This window comes from Copidosoma floridanum, unplaced genomic scaffold, assembly GCF_036245765.1.
Source record: "Copidosoma floridanum isolate Cflo_tuat_1 unplaced genomic scaffold, Cflo_Japanese_pri ptg000001l, whole genome shotgun sequence".
In the NCBI taxonomy this organism is placed as follows: domain Eukaryota; kingdom Metazoa; phylum Arthropoda; class Insecta; order Hymenoptera; family Encyrtidae; genus Copidosoma; species Copidosoma floridanum.
This window is the reverse complement of record NW_028321878.1, coordinates 10,948,615-10,976,609: the sequence shown is the minus strand read 5'-3', so window position 1 is coordinate 10,976,609 and position 27,995 is coordinate 10,948,615. Positions and strand designations below refer to the sequence as shown.

The following is a 27,995-nucleotide window of genomic DNA, read 5'->3' as shown; positions in this document are numbered from 1 at the left end:
AAAAGAGAGAGAGTCATTGCAACAAACAACAAACGCGATATTATTGTGGTGTTCCCGTGTAATTACAAATAATATCAATAGTCTACTTAGCACAGATGTTTCCGTATTACGCGACTTCGAGGTCCGAGCTGTCGGTGTCCTGGTCGGTGTGATTGTGGGCTTGTCTACCCGTGACCAAATGGGCGACGCGCATTTGACCGACCCCGACGTCGTTACCACCACCACCACCGATGCCGGTGCCACCACTGTTGTTGTTCCCATTGGCTCCGGAACTGGAGCGAGAGCGTTGCTCCAGTTGTAGTTTGCGCAGTCTCTCTTGCTCCTCGCGTTTCTGTTTGCGCCATTTGGCACGCCGATTCTTGAACCACACCTGCAGACAACCACACATTACACGCGTTTTTTTTCGCCATCTCCTCCCAAGGTGCATCATGATTGTATGGCTATTTCAAAAAATATATAGTTTGGGGGAACATTTTTTTTATAGCCCAAATACGTTTTTTCATGGAAAAAATACCCCCGCATCCAAGTCAGCTGCCACATGAGAAGGTCAGCGATTCAGCGTATGAGAATTAATTTTCTGATTCCGCCTCAAGTTGCTTCATGAACTTGACGTGAAAATTGATAAAAACTGCATCTACCACGTCCCTCCAACATTTAACGCACACACACCACCTCAACCTCCGATGAAAATACAATGTAAACACAGTAAGCGATTCACTTAGCTGTCACCCTCAGAGCCATAATACCGAGATGGCGTACGCGCGTCTCCTTCCCAATTCACCTATGTATATATATATATATTTAAAGGTACACAATAAAGTACAATACGTAATACTTGCACGAGGAACCATGGTATATCACGTTATACGTGCGAGCAGAAGCCCAAAGGAGAGTCGTCGGTTATTATGCCAAAGGGGTCGCGTGCGGGCTTTTGATTCCTCGACGCGCTCGTGGAAATCGATTCGGACAGGCGTGCGATGCGTATGAAAAAAAAAAAAAAAAAAAAAGAAAAAGGGAAGATAGCGGGCAGGGAAAACGGACAAATGCGTCTCCTTCCCGAGTACCCTGTGTTTGCTCTTTACCCTCGAGACGAGGTGAACACTTTTTTTTTTTTTTTTTTTTTTTTTTGTTCAAAGGTAAGAATACGACGGGGCGGACGATTTCTCATTGTGCTGAAATTTTAACATATAGTGGTATATGTACACGCTGATAATGCTCGGCAAACCGAGGAGAAGGAAGAATAATCAAAGGTGCACGTTTCCAGTGTATCAGCGGCCCGTGGATGGATTTAAGCTGAAATAGAACAAAAGAAAAAAAAAGTTGAAGAAAGTTGTCTGGTGCAACGACGAGTATCCGTTGCAGATATCGGTCTGGGGAGTTATCGCGAGGTATTATTATAAACTTGGGAGGAAATAAAAGGGAACCACTTGATTACTCGTAATAAAACGTGCAAACACCCTATATATGTACAAATCCCCCAACAAATAGGCGTAAAAAAAAAAAAAAAAAAAAGAAAGAAATCACCACTATGCGCCACTCTGTTTGCCCCGACAAATCCACCTGACACCCAAAACACACACGCCCGCGCACGACAACCTCCCCCCCCGACCCTCTTATCTCCATCCATCTGCGGTTGTAAACGACTGATGCATCGGGTTCCTCTCCTATATAGTGTTCACTCTTTCTTCTTATCTTGGCTTCCCAACCCCATCCCCCCGTTTTTTTTTTTTTTTTTTTTTTTTTTTCTCAAGGAACATGTGCGCGCGGCTTTTCTTCTGTATACCCAAAGTCGCGTCCGACTAATTCTTGGCAAACACGCTCCAAAGGAGAAAAGGGACAGGTGCACGTATCTACATGCGCTGCCTCGGTTGGGGTACTCGAGAGGGAAAAGGGGATTTTTCCCCCTATCCTTTCGTCTACCGCGTTACATACGTGTGTGTATGTATACGGTACACATGGGTGGTCCGGGAGATTTCTTCTTTTCTTTGCACTGCGGTGGTGAGAATCAGTTTTTGAAGAAGGGAAATCACGGCGCGAGCGATTATCTAGTTTTTTCTTTTTTTTTCATGCCGAGGACAAGAGGCTGAGGTTCCCTCGTCGTTTCTTTGCGCTAAGCTGCGCTTTCGAGAGGTGTGAAGAGTTTTATTTCTGCTCCGAGGGATACGTATCGGCCATTTTACTTTGAATCGTCGTGAACGCGTGCAAACTCTCTCTCTCTCTCTTTTTTTTTTTTCCACGCAATTCGATGTATATTTCGGTTAATAAATTCTACGCGCATGTATATGACGCACAAAATATATCTGTATGACGCTACTTTTCAATAATTAAGCTATTGTATTACCTACCCGCAGATTTTCCACGAACAATGCGCGCAATCGTTGAACGTTTCACGGTATTGTTCGTGCGTTCAAATTTACGCAAAAGATTTTACACGTGAGCGATAATGATTCAATCGGCTTTTGATGCGTGTGGCGGGAGAGGCGAGTCGTATATCGGCGCGTAATACGAGTGCATCGCCATCTTATGAATAATATAGCGTGAAATATCGCGGGTGGGGGTGGGGGGGCGTATAATCATGTTTGAGCACATTTCGCATTACGCGGGTCAAAGCTTTTAATCTAATATGTACGCGGTCGAACAATAGCCCGCGTTTCAATGATGTCGATGTCGACACCAAGCTTGAATGACTGGCGATTGTTTTATCAGTTTCTCCATTTTTTTCTTTTTTTTTTCTTTTTTTTTTTTACCCGTTAATTGTAACGTCAACTGTTGTGACAAGTTTGGTTGGACCTGAGAAGTATTTTCTTGTCTCGAGACTATACACCTGTTACTCATTAGTTTCCGATAGTTATCTATCTATGATTGGTATAGGTGGTGAACAATTTTCATAGCTTTTTTTCATCCATGAATTTTGCCCTTGTCGTCCTTAATACTTATATTAAATTTTTTTATTTTAAAACAACATTTTTGAAACCATTGCGTACCCAATTCCCAAAATATATTTTCGTATTCACGTGAGGAACGATCCTCCCTGTGGTGCAAAAATAACGTACTTGGTTTCACTATAGTTGCATTGTATGACACCTACACACTTTACTATTTGTACATCTAATTGAATCAACTACGAAAGACTATACGCCTAAGAAGTACAAGTATATTATCGACAAATATTGGATCTTAAGCTTTCGTTGCCTTTGAGGAGTGTAATATACTATTTTGGCCTCTACCTCGACGTAAAACAACAAAAGATTAAACGTACTACTTGTAGAAATAAGACTGGCTGTAATCATTGTCATTAAAAATAAAACAATGTATGATTGTTGAAAGTATAATTTGGAAAGCATCTGCTCAAATTGTGGGAAAATTAGTGTTTTTGGCCCACAAACCGCGAGTCAAGCTATTAATTTTCAATACAAGGCCAATTCAACATGAATAAGACAGTAATTTAAAAAAAGAAACCCAACGAAATTAGTTGACTGTGTAACATAAGCCCAATATGCCCCAAAGCCCGGCCCACGAGCTCGAGGATCGAATTTCCGCCGGTACAGGTCAACAAACGCAATCCACACAGCCGAAAATGTCATGCACAATTAGCAGAGGGGCACACGGTATAGTTGAAAGAAAGGCAAAAAAAAAAAAAAAAAAACCCAAAGGTCAACACGCAATTTTAGACCGAATATCAGGCTCGGTAAGGCGATATGCGTGTGTACACACAGTAAAAAAAAAAAATTTACGGGCCAATAAAAGTGTCGATTCCCCCCTAGATGAGGCAAAAAAGGTACAGGGCAAACATCGACTCCCTCACCTCTATTCTCTCCTCCTTGAGGTCGACCTGCAGGGCCAGCTGCTCTCGCAACAGCACGTCCGGGTAGTGGGTCTTGTCGAAGGTGGCCTCGAGCTGCTCGAGCTGTTCCTCGGTGAAGATCGTCCGGTGCCGGCGTTTGCGCTTGGCCATGGGCCCGATCGCGGCGCCGCCGCTCTGGCTCAGCTGGTACGGGTGGCCGCCGTGGTAGAAGGCCGCGTGTTGGCCGTGGAGGCCCGCCGCTGCCATCGCCGCCACGTAGCCACTCGGGTACAGTCCCGGGTACGCGGCCGCTGGAACAACAACGAGCTGGGTGAGATTTTTTTTTTTTTTTTTTTTTTACAAAGTGAAGGTACAAAGTATCAGGGGTTACTTGTAAAACACATTTCGACGACTCGTACGTACACGGTTGCGGCACTCTCGTCGCTAAGGGAAAGAAATGGGATAATGGTAACGTTTATGGGTGAAAGGGCGTTAAATAGAGAATAACAGAGAGAGAGAGAGAGGGAGTAGCAAAGAAAAATACGGAGCTCGCGATCCCCGGGGACGTTTTACGCGAGAGAGAAAAAAAAAATATACAAAGTCTCGGGGCATAAAAGCGGCTTACGCTGTATTACGCGGGCTCTGCGAGCTGTTACGCGTTTTTTTTTGCCCCCGACATTGGCTTGTGGGAATTTTTTTTCTTTTTCCTAGGTGCGCACTGATTATTTAGTATTTTGTGGGATGCGCGTGCGAGTATTGCGCGTTGATTTGACGTGGCTTGAGCTTTTTTGCGAGGCTTCGGTGTGGCGTGTACGTGTTTTATTTCAAATCGTTTTTACAAACATATTTTTCCCATCGAGCTGACAATCCGTGAAATATGGCATCGTGAGCCTTTGTTTTTTTTTTTAATAAAAACGCGACCTAATTTTTACTGTTTCTCGTTGTATCCCCAAACTGTAGGGACCGTGTGATTTTCCCCATTTCGGCAACACCTCGCCTCGATTTGCATGTTAACGGAGAGAGAAGAAAAAAAAGTAATAATCCGCAAGCACCGAAGCGATTTCGCCAAGTAGGTACACTCGGATGCACCGAGCGCCCCAAAAATCTCCCCCGGGATTTTCGCCGAAAGACCTTTTTTCCCCCGTCCATGCTTCTCCTTGGCCTTCCAGCTATCCTCCGAAATGCCTTTGCTTCGCCTCATGTATGTATATATACACGCGCGAGTAAAAGTAATGTATATACACACGAGAAAAGCCGGGAATCAAGGAATTTTTGCCGCGAAGGACTTTGCTACGCTTGCGCTGTTAAAAAATTCGCGCTCCCTCCGTTAGCTCAGCGTTCCCGAGTGTTTTAAGAAGATTTGCCAGGACGGCTGACGTGAAATCCTCCGGGGATTCTACGTTTTACGGAAAGGAGAAAAAAAAAAAATAAAAGGAAAGGAAGCGATGAAATGTTGAAAACAATTTTTCAATGGCATTACAATGATATATTACAAGGTTATTTGTATTGGTGCAAATAAGGATTTACGATTTATTTAATGATTTGGGGCGACTTTGGCACGTAGATCCAACGTTTTTGAACGTAAGTTATCAATGAAACCAGCGGAGAAAAGTCACTTTGGACACAAAATTCTGCCTCAATTGATGAAAAAGAAAGAAAAAACGAGCCCTTGAAACAACGCAAGTACCCACCTATATTTATGTAAAAAAAAAAAACACTAGTACGACGGTGCATGTATTAATATACACCGACTCACCTAAAAAGTCGGCCGAGGTGAATGCGAGGTGGTGGAGCTGCTGCTGCAGGGGATGGCAGGCGGCGGCAGCCACGGCGTTCCTCACCACCGAGACCGCGGACACCGACTGATGAGCCGGCAAGCCACCGTTGGCCGTTACCTCGGAGTTTTGCTGCATCGCGGCTAGACCGGCGGCCACGGCCAAGCCCGCGGTCACGTTGGCCCCCATGGGCCGCGGCGCGAGTATACTGTCTATGGTGAAGAGAGAGGCGGCCGTCGCCGAGGAGCCACCCCCGGAGCTACCGCTCGGCGTCCTCGGGTGCAAGGTAGTGCCGGGGCGCGTCGGCTCGGGCGAGCGCGGGTAAAAGAGCCGCGTGGTCGGTTGGTAGGGGTGGTGGCGGTGGGCAAGACTCGGCTGGGGGACCGGCGAGGGCGACTTGGTCATCAGGGGCGAGCGGGACGAGGAGTCGGTGTAGCAGCCACTGCTCTCGACCATCGTGTCGCAAGCACCGGCCGACGGTGGCTGGTGGTGGTAATGGTGCAGGAGCGAGGGAGTCGCGGCTCGCGCCAGCCTATGTATGTATACCCGTTGGGCTCCTCGCGCCGATGTCACACCTGTCGCGGGTATCCTTCTCCTTGTGGTGGCGTTCACTTGCACCTTATTCTTTCACTCGGAGTCTCTTGGTCCAGCCCGCGACATTTTTCGCCCATTTGCACCGGACGATTTCTTCCGAACCACCCTTACGTGTACACGTACGAATCGTCCATCCTCTTGGGCTCTCGGGCAAAACTTTAGCCTCGTCACTGTAGCCTCGCGTTAAAGAATTATCACTCCGTGTATAGTTACTGCACCATGGTTATACCGACAGCCACCCCCTTCCGGTCAAACTTCCTCTACACGAGACGTGTGCGACAGCCCCAACGGGACTTTTCCTCAAAAATCCCTTGGTAAGATCGCCAGGAGTAGTACACCGTTGCAGCAGTGTAGTGGTAAAGGTTTTCTTGAAAACGCACTGCGCGGGAGCACAACTGGCGCGTATCTAACTCCCTAGCGTGGCATTTTCGTGTCCGCCTGCATCCCTTCCTCGCGTGTGCAAGCATTCAAACGTGAACGTGTGCGTGAGAAAGAGCTGCAAGCGAGGCTCCTGTGTATATAATACGTGCGCGTATTTCGTGTGGGGGGGGGGTGAACGACAAGGGTGGCGGACCGGGGCGTGGCCTCTTTCAGCCTTTCGCGTTGGATACCCACTATACGTTTATACGTTACCTTGCATGTATATATGTATACGTACTCACCCTCCCGCGCCGATGCTGATGTTGTGTAGAGCCAAGGCGTCCTCCGACTCGGTCGTCGTCCTATTCTCGCTTAGTAATTATTATCTCTTTTTTTTTTTTTTTTTTTTCATCAAAGGATGTAAGGGCTCATTGACTTTCTATTTTTTACTTTTCGTCGTTTCAGATTTCGGGAAGTAATTGCGCTATAGCCACAGCTTACGGCTCCATCGTCACTATTTTAAATTTTGGACGAGGCTCGTTTCCAAAAAGGATTGGATTCCTAAATGTATCTACATTATTAAACGTAAAGTTAAGATATCATTTTTCTCTCACATAAATTTCATACCGATTTCATAAAACGAGCCCTTTGAACAAAAAAAAGTAGTTTTATATCTCCTCTTATTTACAATAAACGCCAAAGCGCGTAAGAAACAATAAAAAAAACCGGAGGAAGTGGGGGACTTTCTCCTCTGAAACGCGTAATTGCAAGAGATGGAGAAGCGACGAAGCGTACAAAATTGCCCGATAAAAAAAGGCGTTGCGCGACAGCTATAATACCTGATGTACACACACTCATCAGGGAGGACACTCCTCCCGTTCATATTAGCCGCGCGTGCTATATACATATATAATATGCAGGTGACATCTGCAGAGGGTACCTATCCTATATATGTATTTATATACTGTTAGTCTGCGCCAAGGCGTGGCTTGTACCTTCGCTCGTGTATATACATGTATCACGAGAAACCGCCCGCCACGCCCCACTCATACTCCCCGCCACTTTTACCCCACCCACCCCCACTGCTGCATTTTATCCTCCCCCCTCGGATTTTCATGGGATAACGGATGTGGATGGAGGGAGGGAAAAAGGGGGCCGGCGCGCGAATATACATCTGGTTTATTGCCGTGATTTTCGTATAAGTACTCGTTGTACCGTATACATGCGATATTTATAGGTAAAACTTTTTGTGTGTTTGACAGATCAGCGATTCGTACACGCCCCAGAGATCACCATGAATACTCGCTCGCAGCTCGCGGATGTGGATTCATATTCGAGAATAAACTTGGATTACACGCGATATATTGTTCACGAAGAATCCTAGATATATACGTATCTTATTATATATGTAATATGCCAAGTGTAATCGACCCAGTGTAAAATACATACGTTTGTGTACGAGATGTATGTATTAAAGGGTTTTGCGCGCTCGTTAAACTTCGCGTATAGGAATTAATTTTCGAAATTCGGAAGCACGCGGATGCAGGTAACGGGACACCGATTTGGTACATTAGCCCCGGGCTGTATCGGTATATTTTGTACGGGGTATCATCGTCCAAACCGATATTTTTCATGATTTAAACGCAAGGCAACACAACGGGTTGTATAACGAAATCGATGGGTTCACGCAGCGAAGTGGCAACAAAAGGAAGAAACCCAAAGACGGTATATGATACACGACGTAGTTATTGCATAATACACCCATATATACGTGTACGGAAGGTCTTTCGCCAGGAGGAGGTTTGTGTCGCTTTTACATCAATCGATGACTGTAGGTGCCGTTGAGGCGTCCTTTTGTACAATTTTAGCGCGTATGATTGAGCGAAAATTGCTCGAACGTATGAATATTGTGCAAGTGGTACATGACTTTGGTTAAAAAGAATAAACAATAGTGATGACTGAAGCAACAAAGGATTAGATTACATTAGATTAATTTGACAGACTAAGGACTCAGAGACGTACTCAGTGGTATTGTAGAGCCTAAGCCATATTACTAAATATTAGTGCCCAAAAACACCAACGGAATTATTATACAAAGATAAAATAAAATAATAGTAATAAAGTGAACAAAAGATAAAAATAATAATAATCACAACATATGAATTGCAGTGAAAAACCAGCAATTAGCGCGAATCGACAAATGCAAGCTGGTAGTATTTACAAAGGATGGACAATACCTATAAGAGGAAGATCATCGTCACGTATCTCAAGCTTTACTAAACGAATGTTATTACATATATACCTACACTACAATTGTATACGAACGAGGGACCGAAAATCCAAAGGGAAATTCCGTCATCCCGTCTCGCGAACAATATAATATCAGAATCGCAAAAGCAGCTTGTACTCACCCGTACCCGTGTATGTTATTGTTCTCTTTTAACAGCGCGTCCCTCGCGCCGATCATCCGGGGCACCTAATAATATAAAACCGTTGTAAATGCGCATTACTTAGCCAGTTATGCCTATATCATCATTGTTATCGCACATCGTGTCCAGGAGTAAAAAAAAGAAAGATGAACAGGGAAGGGGCCGCGTGCAGTATTATATGTGTGTGCTTCCTTCCTTCCTTTTTTTTTTTTTTTTTTTTTTTTTTTTTTCATCCGCGTGAGCCAATCGAGAGCTAGAAGCTTGAGGAGGGGGGACCTCACGGGTGTAAGTTTACTATGCCAGTAGAGCTTGCATTTGCCTCGCTATCTCTCACGCTTCGGCAAACACACATGTGTGTATACGTAAGTACGCCGAAGTGCCAACACAATAATCGTCGGGGCGCAGGAAGAGAACAGCCTATATAGTGTTAACGCATGTACGGTCCCTCGTGTGCTTTCTTAGTAGCTTTGCCTGTGTGCACGTGATGTAGGTACTATATGGTGTCTTTTTTCCCTCCGCTTTAATACCGTATATACGCGTTTCTCCCTTTCCTCCTTTTCACCGCCACTAAGTATGTGTCATTCGTTTACACGGGCACACGACTACTTAAGCTATTATAATACGCTCTGTCTGATGCCCCATGTGTTTTCGTACCTACCTATAAGGGACATACTTGATGCTTACCTGCTTAAAAGCTCGTGAAAACGGGGAGTGGCTCTTTTATTGCTCCATCGTAGGGGTTGCATGGGATTTCTTGCACTCGATACATGCGATGATAATGGAACACGTGAAAGCCCCCCGTAAGAAAACATTTTTTTTTTTTTTTTTTTTCAATTTTAATGTGCGCTCACAACGCAAGCTTTCAAGACAAAAGATTCCTGCAATAGCCACAAAACACTGAACGAGAGCTTGCGAGTCACTTGAATTAAAAAAAATCAAAAGCTCGCCAAGCATCCATGGGCTTGATTGTACGGGTTTTAAGAAAGTCGAGTTTTTCATTACGTGGAACAAGCTCTCGAGCTTTTTTTCAGCCCCGAGCTTACAGACGCAGGCCATCAAACACCACAACTTTCTCAACTTCCATAGCCTCCTAAAGCACAAATTAGAAAACAAAATACACAATCCTGATGATTTGAGCTTTTGAACAACTTTTTAGTCTAAAAACGTATAGCGAATAAAAATCTACGAATAACCTGTATTCATTCCAAATCAGAGCCAATGAGAATCATTTGAAACACATTCAATGATTTTTATAGCCTTTAATCAATAGCAGAGTATTGGATATATGATTATTTATTCACGTAGAAAAGTTGTAAAGTAATAACTATATATTTTTGTAGCAAGAAATGTAGATTTTGTAAAACTCGCTCTTTTGATTCACAAAGAGTACGTATGAGCTTGCGGTGTACGGGAATTGAAAGTATTATAAGTTACAGTACATATAGTTTTTAAAGCTCGACTTGCAATTTGGATGGTGAATCAGGTTGTAGAGCACCTTAAAATAAACGTGTTTTAAAAATGTTTTACGACTTGTACACTTTTCGGTCGAGAGTACCAATTTAGTCAACGCAAAAATGATTTAAGTATATACAATGCAAGTAACGAGCCACCACATCACCATCCCCTACACCAATACATCCGAAAATAACTCGCAAGCTCATGGATTTATTATTCACGCCTTATACCAACGTTTTCCATTCGTGCTGATAACTATATGGTACATGTACCACGCATACATAAGTTTATTGGTACCCAATAGAACCAACGGTGCGACGAAATAAAATAATACCCGTACACCCTATGCACTGTACAGACCACAAATATTTATTCCATTTTCCCGATTCGTACATCCTGTATTGTACGATTTCTCGATACCCCTAGTCCGTACATATAGAGCCAAAACCCACGGTGCAATATATATACCTTTATATACATTACGCACACGTACGCATGTGGCACGGCTTCGCCATTGCTTTCATCACGTCACCGTGCATTATATCCCTGCCCCCGGATTCTCGGAGCATCAAGCTTAATCCTAATCTGCACGTTAATCGCGGCTCGATCCGCGCGCATTACAGGGCACCCAAGAGCCAGAGAGAGCAGATGAGAGGGAATCCTACCAGTTCGCCGCGTGTGTACGTGTGTAAAATTAGGTATATATACATACATATATATGAGACTGGCGTAGCAGCAAAGGAATATATATGTATATACACCTATGGTCCAATGCATATGGGGCCCGCCCCAATGGCTGGTTTCCTTGGTGGATGCCCCGCACACACGCCTCGCTTTAATATTCTTTCTCTTCTTTTATTATACCAGTCTCTCTCTCTGTTTTTTTTTTTTTTTTTTTTCCTCTCTGATGTCTGTACATATTATACGTATACTTTACTCACACGCGTATGTGTGGGGTACCTATATACATATACAATACACTCTTTTGAATGACATCGGAGCGCGAGCAGTTTGCGCTTGTACTTTTCGCTCTCCGTATCTTTCTTTTCTCTTCATTGTCGCGTAATGGAAGCGTCAGCGATGGCCGTGCATTGCCGTGCTACCATATAATATACATTACCTCTGCAGGCATCGCACAGATGGGTTTTAAGTGTACAGCTGATGAGGCGCCAGCACGACCATTTAACGGGTAAAGGTTTGGGTGCGCGTGTTAAGGGAGCACATGAATGCGTAATGAGGATCGTTATGTATGATTGAAAAAGCGAGTGTTACGTTGTACCAAGGGGAAAAAAAAAAAATAATAATAATTTATCGATGACGCGTGGGAGCGCGGTGTTTCGTTTGTTTTTTTAGTAATCATGTATGTGATGAACCGTCGATGAGTATGAGCTGCACGTTATAATCACAGTGGGTTCTCCAAAACCCATGATTCGCAGAGTTTGTACATCACCATTATTTTGCTGTTTCATATGTCGATTGTATACACCACGTGTGGATTAAATATGAGCACAATTATGTTTTGTTGTTTTAATAAATTGCGCTTTTTTTTTTTTTTTTGTTTTTTTCAATCAAACAGGATTTTTCTGTTCAGAGATACATTACGTACGTACAAGCTTACGCAAAGTTAAATATTGGGCTTTCCCATATGTTTTACCAATAAGATCGGGTCATTGTTAATCATCATTTACAATTGGTCTTGGATAGTTGCTCGAATGAGCAACATGATTTTCGACGAGTGTAACTAGCCGTGGACCATTATTTTGTTTCGCTTCGATCGTAACTTTACCACCGTTGAACCAACACATGCGTAAAGTTAATGGAATGATTTATGTATTTTCTTGTATACCTATACGCATCATGAGTAGGGAATAGAATTCCCGTGGACGTGCAAAGGAATGGAGACACGCGACGAAAGAGCAAATCCATCAGTGGCGTGGATATGCGTATAGACGTTGGTCACGCAAGTGTATGCACCCATGTACGCGTGAGGGGGGAAAAAAACAGAGAATCCGCAGATCGAGTCAATTAATTTTCCATAATTGGACGCGCGTGGATGTTTCCCGGGTGTAGATGTGCAGGGAGTGTTGTTCTCGTTTGTCGCGCTGTTTTCCGACCAAAAACCAATTAGCTCCGCAGGCCCGTTCGTCAGCTCTTTTCTTTTCGGCGGACCGTGTGTATACACTCTCTTTGTCAAAACGTTTGATGGATATGACAATTTTTTTTTTTTTTTTTTTCTTTTTTGCGCACAAATGTGTGTGCATTTTCATTTGCGTTGCTTTCCAACCGGTATGTGAGAAGCGAAATAAATTTTTTTTTTCCCTTTTCAACGAACTGTAGCCGATTGCACTACTAATTTAAAGTATTGCAACGATGTGCAATCAAGTCACTAGCGGCGGTCGTTGTCCCTTGCTGGTGTACACCGAATCCCATGAATCCGTACGTCAAACAAATAATCGATCTTTTTCCCGAGAAAACGAGACAAGTATAGGTATGTAATCACAAAAACATACACAAGCGCGGGGATGGCGGCAAGGCCTTTCCAGATGCACAACATCGCCCAGAGCTGTGAGTATATACATACGCTACGAGGGAAAAAATAAGGTTAATCCACGCCGAAGCCACGGAAAACTCGCTTGGACAGTATTAGGTGTATTATACTTGTTTTCTCGAATGCAAACATACAAGAAAGGCCATTTTCATTCGGATTGAAATGTTTTTTTTTTTTTTTTTTTTTTGGGGGGGGGTAGAACATAAAAACTGAACAAAATAGGTGAATATTTACTAGTGAATCTATGAAAAAACATTTTATTTAATAATATAGAGCTTGAAAAAATGTAAATTTCACATGCCTGCAAGCAAATGATTGCCGCAAACTAGCACCGGTGGTAGCGGCTCGAGATAATGAGTTAAAGGAGCGCTAGGGCCAAATATTTGCCCTCGGCAAATGATAATCCTCGTGTATACCCGCTGCCCAGAAAAAAAAAAAAACCCGCACGCACGTATACACCCAGAGAGCAGCCAACTCTGAATGCCTTTCGTATACTTGCTCGGCTGTTTTATTCGTATTGTTGTGCCATTATACTTTTTTTTTTTTTTTTTTTTTTTTTTTTCACTTTATTGTGCTTTTCCGTCGCTGTTGGCGATGCGGCGGCTCTCTCTCTCTCTCACAGAAATCGGCTTCTTTTGACGACGAAGCGAGCGTTAATAAATCCAACCGCTTAGAGATAGAGCTTCATGCTTGTTTGTACGGGCCAAGTTGCGAACAAAAGGAGCCTTTTTATCTTCCGGGGCTCCCAAAGAGGAGAGAATAAAATTAATGCGCGATGAATCGACCTTCTCTCGAAGAAAATTTGCTCGCAAAAACTGCGAAATGGAGGATGAAAAAAAAAAAAAAAAAAAAGAGAGAAACTAGGCAACTTTGGGGTTGTTTAGCTGCAGAAAGGAGGAAGAAAGTGTATCACGCACAGGTGAGCATTTCCTCTGTCACTTTTATTATGACCGTAATCTGCAGCTCATCGGAAAGGGTGTCTCTCGCGGAAAGCTCGAGTCTCCCAATGGGCCAATTTTCCTCTCAAAGTGACCCCTAACTAGACAGCATCGGACGGAGAACCCAAAAAAAAAAAAAAAAAAGATGAAAAGGGAGAGAAACGAGCGAGCAAAGTTAAAAAGGCGAGACCAGTCAAGTGTAACCTGGCTCGGACTAATAAGTCGCAATTCAGAGTCGTCGTGCCTCCCGGGGCGCGGCTGTTGCAGCGCGAAAACATCAGCCTCGCATTGTCGCGGTATTAGCGCCACGCACTCTCCTTCTCTCTAATCCGACTCTTGAACAATTCGACGCTTCCCAGAATCTTTCCGTTTCTTTCTCTCTGCAGCTTCCAAAGTTCTCTCTTTTCTCTCTCTTTGCTGTGGTGCTCTTTTTTTTTTCGTCAGTGCGCCTTTTGATGCCTGCGTACTCTCCTTTCACATATTATTCCTACACTCTGCGATTGCTCGGTCGAGTGAGATGCTTTTTTTTTTTTTCTTAATTGTCGAAAAAAGTGTGGACGGTCAGTGACTGCCCACAAAATTGGGCTCCATACAAAGTTCGTGGTTGTTATATACACATAACAAGCGATTGATATGCTCGTGCAGTTGGTTTTATTGTACATTGTGTGCATTATGCGGTGCCATAAAGCGAGTCTATCGTGCGGAAAGGACGCTTTTCGTGAGGAGACTGCAAGTATACACAAGGAAAACGTTTGTGCTACGCCGATTGCTTTTGATGCAGGGCTTTACTGTTTGAGGATATTTTTTCTTTTTTTTTTTTTTTTTTTTCTCTCTTCAATACAGACATTTTGAGTTAGCGTATTTAAAACTTGCATGTTGCAAAGAGCGGCTTTTTTTCGAGCTCCTTAATGCGCGTCATTTGGAACGATGGAGCTTTTGAAACTTTGTTTACTGGTCCTGTACACGCGTACAAAAAAACCTCTTTGTTCTGTTTTAAAACCAACATCCTGCACTAGTGTTCGCGGAACTTTTAACGGTAAAGTGTACATCCCCAAAGTACAATCGCAATAAGCACCAAAGATTAAAATGTGTATATAAGTACCGTACCTCATTTGACAAGTACAAAAAAAAAAAAAATAAAATAAAATAAAAAATAGTATTCACTCCTACGTGCACTTATTGACAGTATTCGCTAATTTGTACAGCGATCGTCGTTCAAGCTAATCTCTCTGGGGCAAACAGCCAGTGGTAACCCGATTGCGCAAGCGGCGTATCCTGAGACAATACCTGCAAGTAAGAACGTAGATACGTGTGTACCACAAACCTCAGGAGTGTGGATCAGCATAAGAGAAGTGTAACAGTAGTGAAACCGCACTTCGAAGTAGAGAGAAGAAACAAAGGAGGCTGTAAACGCTCATGTGTGGGCAGAGAGAGAGAGAGAGAGTTATATAGTTACGTGAAAAGGGGATCGAGGAACAAAACGAGTAGGTATAGGCTTCGGGCTACGATTGCTCCTGGAGATTCGGCACAGATTATTCTATTACATGGAGTGTCAACACTGTGCCCTCGTGCTGCTCGTTTGTTCGTTCACTTGTTGTTCGATACGGCCGAGGGCAATAATAAAATAACAAATACCTCTGAATGCGAATTCGCCTGCGATGATGTGGCCATTAAAAATTAATACTAGCAACCACGTGAGCGCACTTTGGTCAAAAAATAATAATAGAAACATTAAGCTCAATGACCGAGGCAACGTTTTTAATATTTTTCACGAAAACGTTAGTGGCTACCACTCTGGGATAAAAAAATAATAAAAATTACTGCTGGAATGGTAATCTGGTACTGTTTGGTCGACTAGAGACTTTTTACCATTTAAACGATAATTTTTAATGTTTAGAGCAGTAATTTTTGTTGAACAAGTATACAGTGATTTTTACTGTTTGTACAATAGCAATATTGCTGTCCAGAATATGGTAAAAATTAGGATGGCCAAAGTATAAAGTCCCTAGACGACGGAATGATATCAAATTACCATTCTAGCACAGTAATTTTTTTTTCTTTCTCATTGCAGTTGAAAAAAAAAAAAAACATTACAGTGTACTGTGCCTCGAGAAAAAAAGGGTGCCGATGGCAGTATAAATCTCCGAGCCTCGGCTGCTGCTGCTTGGTCGGCGGCCCCTTTGCTGTTTGGTCTGAAAATACCTTATTGTTTCGAGCACGATGAAAAATTCAGCGCCCGGGTATAGGTAATTACATCGTCATCGATTGAAGCCTCTGGCACTCGGTTATTATATATACGACGTGCTTATGTATACATATACAACCACGGCAACTTAACAGCCTAGCGACCCTCTTTGTTTTAAAAATTATACAATAATGAAGTTATCGTATGTATACATGTATAATCGTGTACGCGTGCCCGTCTGTGTAAGAACCGATTGATTATTGCCAAGATGCTGCCTTTGGGCTTCTTACCGATTAGTTCGCTACTTTTTTTTTTTTTTTTTTTTTTTTTTTTTTTTTTTTTTTTGTTAAAGTTGAAAAAGTTTCTACGTCAGTATCTTCTGGAAAATAAGAGATAATCAACAAATGTATTTTTCTTATCGTCGAAATATCTACAATTTTCAATTATGATTATCGCTCATCTGTTGAATTTATTATAAAGCAGTTTTTAAATTTTCCTCGTGTGGACATATACATTAAGCAAACAATTGCACCGAATGTGTTATTTTAGTTAAAATTTTTTAAACTTTTTGACAGTTTAAATAGGATTACTCTAACTTGTGCATACTTGTGACTAAAAGCATTGCACAAGCTTGTTAAATCTTGCGAAACTAAACTCAACACTTGTTCTTTTTTGACGTTACTTCCCCAAGGACATTAACATTGACTTTTATTGAGAAATTCTTAATAAATACTACCACTCGAAATTTCATTTAAAAGATTACACGAAACCATTATCATTATCATACAACGAACTATATCTCAGTGCTAGAAGTCGTTCGATGCTTCAAAAATTATTTCTACTGTAAGCTCATTCGGTTTTTAAAACCTCAACACTACGGTTCATTACATTTTTATATGTTAGCTGAGAGTAAATTTTTTAAATATCTGGTCTAATGTTTAAGTGTATGTATTTGTAGTTGATACAAAGAGTACATGCAACTGTACATGTATTCCAAAAGAAAGTGAAAACGTATTGATCTTGTGTGGATACAAGACAACATCTGTTTTTCAATATACAGTAAAAGCCCTATCGCTTTTGGATTATGGAAACGAAAAGGTAGTACGATAGACATGATACAAGTATTGATTATAATAATTGCATACACGTTAAGTACCCAACGTTTTTTCTAAGGCGTCTATCTACTGGACACTTATTCTAAATTTTTGTAAACATTTTTTGTGCCATCCACTTTTAAACGAACAATATAGTTGATTTCGAAAAATTAAAATGTACGGGTTGTATAATTTACGTGTGTAAAATAAAATATCCAACGGATTCTAATGTACGTTGTGAGTGTAAGAATAGAGTATTAATCTATTCTAAAAGTTTTTTATATACTACACATTTATAGTACACAATAATACTTTTGAAAATTTTATGTATAGAATGTCAATGTTTTTCAGTAGTAGAATACAAAAAGTTTTTGCCATTTTCGTACTTTTTTAAAATTATTTTTGTGCATCCTAATTTGAAATCTGCAACCTTTTTATGATGATTACAAGTTTAGTATAAAATCTACAGTATTTCTATAAAATTTTTTTTAATAGAATAGTTTGTTACACAAAAAAGTTATATTTTAAATGGAGGGTTAACCTGCTTCCGAAACACGCTTAGGTGAAATTTCAATTTTAAAAGTTCTAGCGAGAAAACAATATTACTTCTTTAGAGCTAGTGTAGTATCTTACAAAATCACAAAATCCATTACAGCATGAATATTTTTTACTTAATACTACCGCAAAAAATTATATAAATAAACGTTGTTTTCATTCACTACTATTTTTTTTGTTCCCAGGATAACAACATGGTGTGTAACCACGTTTTCCAACAAAGCGCCATTTTGCAACTAATCTATACTGCTGACAAATTGAGAGTGTAGCAAGTGTTTAAATGGAAAAGCTTTGTAAGTAGAATCGATTGCTATAATAGAGTGATTACACATGAATGTGAAACTTTACCTCTACTCCAGGTGTGCAGGCATTTTTAGTTAAAAATAATCGATCTGAAGACAACACTAGTGCATGAACATGGATGCAAAAATCATATATTTATTCCACCAATGCAAAACCGAGTCAACAAAATAATTTTAAAAACTATTGAGACACTCACATGAGTGAATATGGTCATTCCATCACCCCAGACCACAAACCTCGCACGGTAATATTATATATATATATATAATAAAATGAATAGAATACGCTGCTCCTTATGTCCGGACGCTTCTAGTCAAAAAGACATTCTGGAGATACACAAGGGCTGCTACATAAACGAGGAATTCTTCATCTGCTCCACATGTTTAAAAAGGTCCGGAAGGAAGAAAGATCTCGAAACAGACGAGACACCTTGCCGAGAGGATGGCCGTTCGGACGAAAATACCTTCCGCTGTTTGCCAAACCAAAGCATGTTACGGAAAGAAATTTACGGCACGAAACTATATTCCTTAGACTTAAATACCCCTTGTGGCTCTTGTGGCCCCCAGTATCAAGTATCGGGGAAATCTGTCGACCAAAACACCGATTTTGAGCAGCACATTGGCTCCCATGAAATTCGGACAACAAAGCTTTTGCGTTACGTCAATGATTCAGAAGCCCCCAAACGTAGCGGTGAGTTAGAGACACCCGAACTCTTTCATGCAGTTGAAAATTTCTTGCCTTGCACGGAGTTGGATGAAACATTTAGCCAAAAGAGAGATTTTGAGGAGCACAAGCGAGTCCATATGAGGAACAATTCATACTTCTGCTCCACGTGTGGGAAAACATTTAGCCAAAAGAGAGATTTTGAGGAGCACAAACGAATCCACATGAGTGGAAACTCATGTCTCCATTCCAAATGTGGAGGAACATGTAGCCAAAAGAGAGATTTTGAGGAGCACAAACGAGTCCACATGAGTGAAAACTCATGTCTCCATTCCAAGTGTAGAGGAACATGTAGCCAAAAGAGAGATTTTAAAGAGCACCAGCCTTACCTCCCACCCAAACAAGCCCACTCGTGTAATTATTGCCCCCAATCTTTCAGTCAACTCGACGACTGCATGAGACATATGAGCTTACAGCATTTCTTCGGATGCGATATATGTGGAAAGTTTTTCAACCAAAAATACAAACTGGAAACGCACATACGCAATGATCACCGTTTCTCCTGCCCACATTGCTCATAGACTTTTTTCCAAAAAAGTGATCTCGGAAACCACCAATGTGACCCCACAGACGCCCATACGTGTAAAGTGTTGTCTAAACCACAAGTCGTCCACCATGAGGTTACGGATCAGAGGTACAGGTCTGCGGTAATAAACGAAATGAAAGACAAAAATATCATCGATCCCATGTATGTGGAGATGTCTAGCGGAAATATGGATTTTAAAACACGAACGTGCAGTCACGGAGGAACAATCCTTTATTTGTCCCACACAAGAAAACACAGCTCACAGTCCTCTCAAAGCAATATACAACATGTTTATAATCCAAGTCAACTAGGGACGAGCACACGCAACCAAAAATCCTTTGTCTGCTCCGCAAGTACAAAAAGTTCCGGTCCCAAGAACGAGGATTCCTCAACAAGAACTTGTTGTCATACCAACAATAGCAACAAAAAAACCTTTATCGAACGGGATGATGATAGTACTGATTCAGACTGGAGGATTCATTACTGTTCGATGTGTCCCGAAAGTTTCGTAACAAAAAAAAGATCTTACGGACCACGTGATGCAAAACCACAAAGTTGCAAAGTCGATTTGCTGCCTGATTTGTTCAGAAACTTTGAGTCAGAGGAACCAACTCACGGATCATATGAATGCCCACGGGTTTGATAAAGTTTTTGAGTGCCAAAGATGTGAAAAAATTTTTCCTTTTGAACGGTGTCTCGTCGACCATATGATTTACTTTCACAAGATCCCGAAAGAAGATACCTGTTCCGGTCAACCATAAATTTTTATCGAAAAAAGGCGAGTTGTTGCAGCCCAAGACGAATTTGATAAGCATGAAGAATCGGTAGTAGGAAGGCTGCGGAGTGAAAAACGAGTCAGAAAAGCCTTTGTGTGTAATTTGTCATGAAAAAAAAAAAAAAAAAAAAAAAAAAAAATGTGCACAACTAAGGAAAATAAATTCTACTTGCGAATAGAAATAATGATGTTTAAATAATTTTCATTTCACCACTTTTCCCAGTTTTACACCACGTTTTTTGAGTTAACAATAGTGAAAATCCAGAATCTATTACTACATCATTAAGTATACTTATTATCACCTTCGATAAGGAAAGAAGTACGATAAGCTATTAGAACTAATATTTGTCACCAGTGCTTTTGCTTGTCGAAAGCTGAACTATACTTCTGATTTCTATTTTAACTGCTCGTAAAAATTTTACGAACACGTCACTTGAATTGCCACGGTGCTATTCAATGAACAGTGTACATCTATTTTCTTACGTGCTCTGTGGGTGTATAAGTATTTCTTGAACTGTAGTGACTCGACTTAATGGGGAGTGTCAAAAAAGATTTTTGACTTCGCCATGGCATACTTAAGAAGATCACTGATGTTCATATGATGGGAGGCGCAATCTACACTATATAACGGAAACGTTAAGGTTAGTTCTAGTTTACGATGAAAAAAAAAATGTAACCGTATAATACCACAACTACCACAAGAGTATGAATACTTTTCGACTCGTCATCGAAAAATAATAAGTTGTTGAAAAAACCTGGGGACAGTATCGAATTAATTATTAACAAATTATTAGACAAACTGATATGAAATGTGCTCAAGTTCCTATGTACGTCATCTGGTAAAGTTTAAAACAAATACTTTTGCCACAACATGCACAAACTTAGCCAACCAATCAAAATGCATTGCCATTTGAATTTTAAGATAAAAAAACTTTTAAGGTTTGGACAAAAAATATTATCTCGAAACTCTACGAAATGGTTACTCGGTAAATTTATTATTTAGAGAAATAGTTAAAATTCGGATGATTGATGGTTCATTTGGTGACAAATATTTTAATCAATGTCTGCAAAAAAATCTTCGTGCATGTAACAGCATCGGTGCAACACATATTTGTGATAGTAAGTTATATTGAACCTCTATATTGAAGGAAATTTCATGTGCGTGACTAAAATTGTTTATCCATCAATTTATATTGTTAAACCAATGACATTCTACTAGATTTCCTGAGTAATTGCATATTTTCACACTAAACTTTGCATACGTATCGTGTTACGTACCTACATGAAACCGATTGGTTTCCTACAGTTGATGACCATGTTTATCTTCGCCATTTAAAATTACGAAAGCATTATTCAATTTAACGATGTACATAAATATGTTTGAAAATCTGTAATACTTTCCATTTCACCCGTCGACTCGAGTGACCACTCTCATTCTTTTGCCCCTCGTGGTGTAATATATACCATATATTAACAAGCTTGTACATCAAAATTCTTACGCATGTATAACCCAATGCTATGACGTACCACATTGTGCAATATGACTAATTCCATTGTAAAACAATGTAATCTTGTAACACTTGGTTGGACGGTTTTGTTTTGCCAAAATACATGATAAACGTTTTTTTGCCTACAGGACAATAACCTTCTTCAAGAACATTTCGACTACCATCGATAAAGCATTATTTTCGACACCTAAAAAGCGAAGTAGAACGACACAGCAGCAATAAAGCCAACTACCATCAAGCTATCGAGTTAATGAGTCATCAAAGATAAAAATGAACAGCCGTCAGAATCGGGATCCCACACGTGAAGAAAGTATTAGGTATGGATTACGGAGCAGATGCGCAGGAAACTGTACCAACTCCAGTGGTGTTACAACACAAATGCACACCAACACAGAGCACAGAGAGAAAAAGCCGTACCCCTGCGGCTATTGTTCACAAAGTTTCAGCAAAATCGATGACATTTCGAGGCACATGAACTCTCAACATACGTTTCCGTACGATACGTGTCAACAAGTTTTCAGCAAAAGCGAAAAACTTGAAACGCACACGAGTCATCATAGCCAGTCTTACTCGTGCTATTATTGCCCCCAATCTTTTAATCAACTCGACGAATGGATAAATCACGTCTGTTTGGACCATTTTTTTGGCTGCAACATGTGTCGAAAATTCTTCACCAAAAAGCACGAACTAGATGTGCACATACTCAGTGGTCACTGTATACCCCGTCCAGTCGAAAACCCTTTGCCCTCGACTATGTCTAAAAAAATTTTCTTAAAAAAAAATAATCCCAAACAATACAATATTAGTGAGGAGCCATCCCGTTACCCCACACGACATACTTCCCACCACAATGTTAGATACGATAGGATAAATAGATTACGCAGAATATTCCCCTGCTCCACGTGTGCGAAAACTTTTAGCCAAAAGGAAGATCTTGAGAGGCACGAGCGAGCCCACATCAGTAACAATTCATATATATGCTCTACGTGTGGGGAAACATTTAGCAAAAAGAGCGAACTCATGCGACACGAGCGCGATCACGTAGACAAAAGGTCTCACTCATGTAATTATTGCTCTCGATCTTTCAGTCAACTTGACGACTGCATAAAGCATATGTGCTCACAGCATTCCTTCCAATGCGATGTATGTCACAAATTTTACGACCAAAAACACAAACTGGAAACGCACATACGCAATGATCACCGTTTCTCTTGCCCACATTGCTCACGGATTTTTTTCCGAGAAGACGATCTTCGAAACCATCAGCGTGAACACGCAGTCGAAAACTCCTTGCCTGGAGAAATTTTTAGTCGAAAGAGGGATCCGGAAAAACATGAACGCTCCCACATGAGTGAGAAATCTTACCCCGAGGATGACCGTGTGGACAAAAATACTTCCTACTATTCATCAAACAGGAATACCTTGTGGAAACAAATTTACGGCACGAAACTATATTCTTTAGACTTAAATACCCCTTGTGGCTCTTGTGGCTCCCAGTATCAAGTATCGGGGAAATCTGTCGACCAAAAGACCGATTTTGAGCAGCACATTGGCTCCCATGAAATTCAGACAACAAAGCTTTTGCGTTACGTCAATGATTCAGAAGCCCCCAAACGTAGCGGTGAGTTAGAGACACCCGAACTCTTTCATGCAGTTGAAAATTTCTTGCCTTGCAAGGAGTTGGATGAAACATTTAGCCAAAAGATAGATTTTGAGGAGCACAAGCGAGTCCATATGAGGAACAATTCATACTTCTGCTCCACGTGTGGGAAAACATTTAGCCAAAAGATAGATCTTGAGAGGCACGAGCGAGTCCAAACGAGTGAGAACTTATGTCTCTGCTCCACGTGTGGTGAAACTTTCAGCCAAAATAGAGATTTTGAGGAGCACAATCGATCCCACATGAAGAACAATTCATATTTCTGCCCCACATGTGGTGAAAAATTTAGCCAAAAGAGAGATTTTAAGGAGCACAAGCGAGTCCATATGAGGAACAATTCATACTTCTGCTCCACGTGTGGAGAAACATTTAGCAAAAAGAGAGATTTGAAGGAGCACAAACGAATCCACATGAGTGGAAACTCATGTCTCCATTCCAAATGTGGAGGAACATGTAGCCAAAATAGAGATTTTGAGGAGCACAATCAATCCCACATGAAGAACAATTCATATTTCTGCTCCACATGTGGAGAAAAATTTAGCCAAAAGAGAGATTTTAAGGAGCACAAGCGAGTCCATATGAGGAACAATTCATATTTCTGCTCCACATGTGGAGAAAAATTTAGCCAAAAGAGAGATTTTAAGGAGCACAAGCGAGTCCATATGAGGAACAATTCATACTTCTGCTCCACGTGTGGAGAAACATTTAGCAAAAAGAGATATTTTAAGGAGCACAAACGAATCCACATGAGTGGAAACTTATGTCTCCATTCCAAATGTGGAGGAACATGTAGCCAAAAGAGAGATTTTGAGGAGCACAAACGAGTCCACACGAGTGAAAACTCATGTCTCCATTCCAAGTGTAGAGGAACATGTAGCCAAAAGAGAGATTTTGAGGAGCACAAACGAGTCCACACGAGTGAAAACTCATGTCTCCATTCCAAGTGTAGAGGAACATGTAGCCAAAAGAGAGATTTTAAAGAGCACCAGCCTTACCTCCCACCCAAACAAGCCCACTCGTGTAATTATTGCCCCCAATTTTTCAGTCAACTCGACGACTGCATGAGACATATGAGCTTACAGCATTTCTTCGGATGCGATATATGTGGAAAGTTTTTCAACCAAAAACACAAACTGGAAACGCACATACGCAATGATCACCGTTTCTCTTGCCCACATTGCTCACGGATTTTTTCCCGAGAAGACGATCTTCGAAACCATCAGCGTGAACACGCAGTAAAAAATCTCTCGCCCGTACCTACAGAAGCCATCAGCAATAATAGCGAACTTGAAGAAGAGGAGAGCCCTTGCGGGCGAAATAAGGACGCTTTTCGCTGCCTCACTTGTTCAAAAACCTTCGATGATGGTAATGAACTTGCTAGACACGAACACTCGCACAAAAAGACGAGTATTTACCTATGCCACATTTGTAAACGAGACTTCAACGATAAGGACGAGCTTAAAAAACACAAGGTCTCGAACCATTGTTTCGTGAATTCCTCTAAGATGTAAAGAAAATCTTAAGCTCACAGAAGAAGAGTTTCAGACAGAAAAAGGTGCGGGATAAAAAGACAAAAATAGGCCTCTGTAATGTCTAATTGCATTAGCAATCCCGTGGTGAATTGTAAAAGATGGTGCTTTTTTTTATTAAATTCTGTAGATTAGTACATTTTTTCTGCATAATAAGCACATTTATCAAGTTACCCTAAGCTGAATTTTATGTTTTGTCATTGAAACTAAATTTTATCAATCTGTAGTTCTACCAATGAAATTGTTTTAAATAATGCCGAATCTTTTTGTATGCCACGCCCAATTGAATCTATATTTTACCTTTTTGTACATAAGAATGATTGCGTTTATTGAATCTTGTACGCAAAATACAGAAATGCCTTCATTTCAAAACCATATGACCTTTATTGGAATATAATTTCATACCAAGTAATGTAAAAATATTAATGTTTTCAAATAAAAAACAAGATAAACAGATTTCATCTACTCTTTTTATCCAAACCAATCCAATCCGTTAAAATTTCTCCTACACATTATAGTGTTTATTTTATTTTTCACAGCCTACATTCATATTTTAAGTCGATTTTAATTATTTTTATACGTATAAAGGGAATGAAGTTTCGAAAGTCACGAAATAAAGTTTCATAGAGAAGTAAGTATTTTACTATATCAATCATTCAAAATTGTATCGTTTAAGAGGAAAAAAAAATTATATTAATACAAAATCCTCACTAGGTACATTAACATAATACTTTAGTAATCTAACTTTCACAGTTTTTTTACTCATTTGGTGATTATTGTTTTTTCATAAATATATCGTATTATATTTTTTATACCTAATTGATAAAAAAATTCATCGTAAATCAATAAAGCTTGGTCATTTTTGTTATAAAAGTATGTAACATGATGGAAGCTAATTTTTTTTACAATTCAAGAAATTTTGTAATTGTATGAAATAAATGAAATCAAAAAAAATTGATTTTCAAAATAAAGCCTCTGTCAGCATCATATGACAATGAATCCTGTGACGTTTAATATTTTCATTTTTGATTTGGTAAATTGTTTATAACACGGTAAAAAAAAAAAAAACTTTTTTAAAGGTACAATTATTTGTGAAAAATATTCCTCTTGATATGATTTTTTGAACTCGTTACTCCCAACATGGATTTTGTTCCGTTCACTTTTTGAAATAATCAGAAGTATCGTTCAAAATAATTTTTCACGCACGTCTTTTCACATCCAATGCCAGAGTTACATGGTGCAAGTTGCATGACTACGAACAACGAATCCAACGCCATCAGATTGAAAGGAAAAACTCCGGCCTACGCACACGTGGATGCATTTTTAAACCCTTGATCCCCGTTCCGAGAATGCACCGTGGACCAAAAAAAAAGGGGGGGGAGGACGTGGAGTAGCTTGAGTGGGTAATGATGAAAAAAAAAGAGTTGCAGGAGGTATACGTGTACGGTATTTTTCATGCTTACTACTATACGGTTGCGTGCATAACGTGCTGCGAATGAAACTCTGGTGCGGTATGTTATCCACGAGAAAAGCTGGCTCTCGGAGGGATTTCCGTGCGTATTAATACTTACAGTGATGAGCTCGGAAGTACACACAGCGGACTTTGCGGCCTTTACCTGGCGCGCGATTTTGAAGCATGGATTTGCCTGATTATGGTACATGTGTGTTTAATGGATATGTGCTGTTATACACTGCCATTTATTTAAAGTTATTGATATTCAACTCGTTTTTTGGGTACGATGTGTACCCGTTTTACTAAATACATTTTTATATGGTTCAAACTATGGATGTTTTGAAATTCAATTCCAATGGGCCTTATTTCGAAAAATCACCGCTGCAAGCTCTGAGCAATCGAATTGATTGACAAACGAACGGATACCTGCTTTCGATAATCCCACATCATATTCTGAAAAACATGTCAGAAAGAAGAAAAAGAGCCATACCCGGCACTTAAATGGGTATACGTACGCGACACGGAGCTGTCACAAAAAGAAAAAAATCAAAAGAAAACATGTATATGTATACCATCAACAAAGAGGACTTTGCGCACAAAAGCTGCACGCGTATTACAAACCTGTATGTTACAACGTAGGTATATTTTATAATACCTGCGCGTGTGGGCGCGCAAAACGCATATCGAGTATAGTGTATAATGTGTACGGTATATGTAATATATATACATTTAAAAATCTTCCAATATACCTAATAACAATAACCCTCCCGGAGGCGACAGTACCAACAGCGAAAAGGGAAAAGCGTTCCGCAAAAGTACAATGTATACCCAATAATACGGGAAGTAAAGGGGGAGAGAGAGCAAAGTAGTTGGTCCTGAAAAAGTGTGTGTGCCATCGAGTGACAGACGCGAAGAAAGCCAGGGAGATGGAGCACACAGTGGTATCTCTTTTTCCAGCTCATAGGTACGCATAATGGCATGAAAAAGAAAAAAAAAAAAGAAAAAGGGGGCAGGGAAGAGGAAGGAAGGATCGTGCCCTCCGCCGCTTGCCTTTTTATTAAACTCTTGTTAAAGCGCTCACGGGCGCGCGCGCGCGCGCGTCCTCTTCTTTGCTCTCTCTCTCTCGCACAATTGAATCGGCAAAACAGCGGAGATAATACCTCCTTTTGCTCCCAAGCCATATATATGTATATATGCTTTTTCGAAAGCGAGATGAGCTCTCTTCTTCCCTCGTCCCCTTCTTGTTTTCTTCTTCATCTCGGGGTGTAAGTATAAAAGGTATAAGCTCGCTTCTCTATGAGCCTGAAATGGACACCACATCCGAGAGTCGGGAGGTGTGTATATGGCTGTGGGGCTTTTCCACAGTGTCCTTCCATTGTGGGCGTGTGCAAGTTTGTCGGACGCTTAGGATCATTGGCCGATCAGACGTTTTATTGTACGGCTAACCGCTATGGACTACGATCAAACATATACAATGTACCTATGGATCTTTATAAAGTACCATTTTTTGGCGTTTTTATTTTATTTATTTTTTTTTTTTTTTTTTTTTTTTTTTTTTTTTTTTTTTTTATACATTTTTGGTTTGTAATTAATAAATACAAGCAAGAAAAACAAATACCCCAAATCGAGTTTCTATGAATATAACGATGAATCCTACGATGCTGAATATTCGTACATTCCCCCGAGTCATCCCAAGAGTTGGAATGGGATGGATTTCCAAATTTTCGAAAACACCACCAACGGAAGCTCTTATAGAAATGGTATAGGTGTATGTATCCATAAACACGTGCGAGCTTGATGT

General features: G+C 40.7%; 3 protein-coding genes across 3 annotated transcripts; 2 read left to right on the top strand and 1 right to left on the bottom strand.

Annotated features, from left to right (window-relative positions):
• Nucleotides 1-106: 106 nt before the first annotated feature.
• On the bottom strand, nt 107-6,015 carry Gsc (goosecoid homeobox). The gene is made up of 3 exons (XM_014357861.2): nt 5,541-6,015; nt 3,806-4,095; nt 107-370 (listed from the first exon to the last, which is right to left on the bottom strand). Exons 1-3 carry the CDS (start codon nt 6,013-6,015, stop codon nt 107-109), a joined length of 1,029 nt encoding a protein of 342 aa, XP_014213347.2.
• Nucleotides 6,016-16,961: 10,946 nt separating this feature from the next.
• LOC106642989 (uncharacterized) lies at nt 16,962-20,146 on the top strand. The gene is made up of 2 exons (XM_014357975.2): nt 16,962-17,166; nt 17,903-20,146. The coding sequence occupies exon 2, from the start codon at nt 18,293-18,295 to the stop codon at nt 19,262-19,264; it is 972 nt and encodes a 323-aa protein (XP_014213461.2). The 5' UTR covers nt 16,962-17,166; nt 17,903-18,292; the 3' UTR covers nt 19,265-20,146.
• A 242-nt stretch (nt 20,147-20,388) lies between these two features.
• On the top strand, nt 20,389-24,995 carry LOC149376027 (uncharacterized). The gene is made up of 2 exons (XM_089589367.1): nt 20,389-20,685; nt 21,681-24,995. Exon 2 carries the CDS (start codon nt 21,823-21,825, stop codon nt 24,721-24,723), a length of 2,901 nt encoding a protein of 966 aa, XP_089445493.1. The 5' UTR covers nt 20,389-20,685; nt 21,681-21,822; the 3' UTR covers nt 24,724-24,995.
• Nucleotides 24,996-27,995: the final 3,000 nt, after the last annotated feature.

Bases quoted from the DNA above. Each gene is read 5' to 3' on its own strand.
- Gsc (XM_014357861.2), bottom strand. From the start codon at position 6,015: ATGGTCGAGAGCAGTGGCTGCTACACCGACTCCTCGTCCCGCTCGCCC. The intron at 4,096-5,540 runs GTGAGTCGGTGT...TTGTTGTTCCAG, and splicing joins CACCTCGGCCGACTTTTTAG to CGGCCGCGTACCCGGGACTG. The intron at 371-3,805 runs GTGAGGGAGTCG...GGTTGTCTGCAG, and splicing joins TCAAGGAGGAGAGAATAGAG to GTGTGGTTCAAGAATCGGCG.
- LOC106642989 (XM_014357975.2), top strand. From the start codon at position 18,293: ATGAATAGAATACGCTGCTCCTTATGTCCGGACGCTTCTAGTCAAAAA.
- LOC149376027 (XM_089589367.1), top strand. From the start codon at position 21,823: ATGAACAGCCGTCAGAATCGGGATCCCACACGTGAAGAAAGTATTAGG.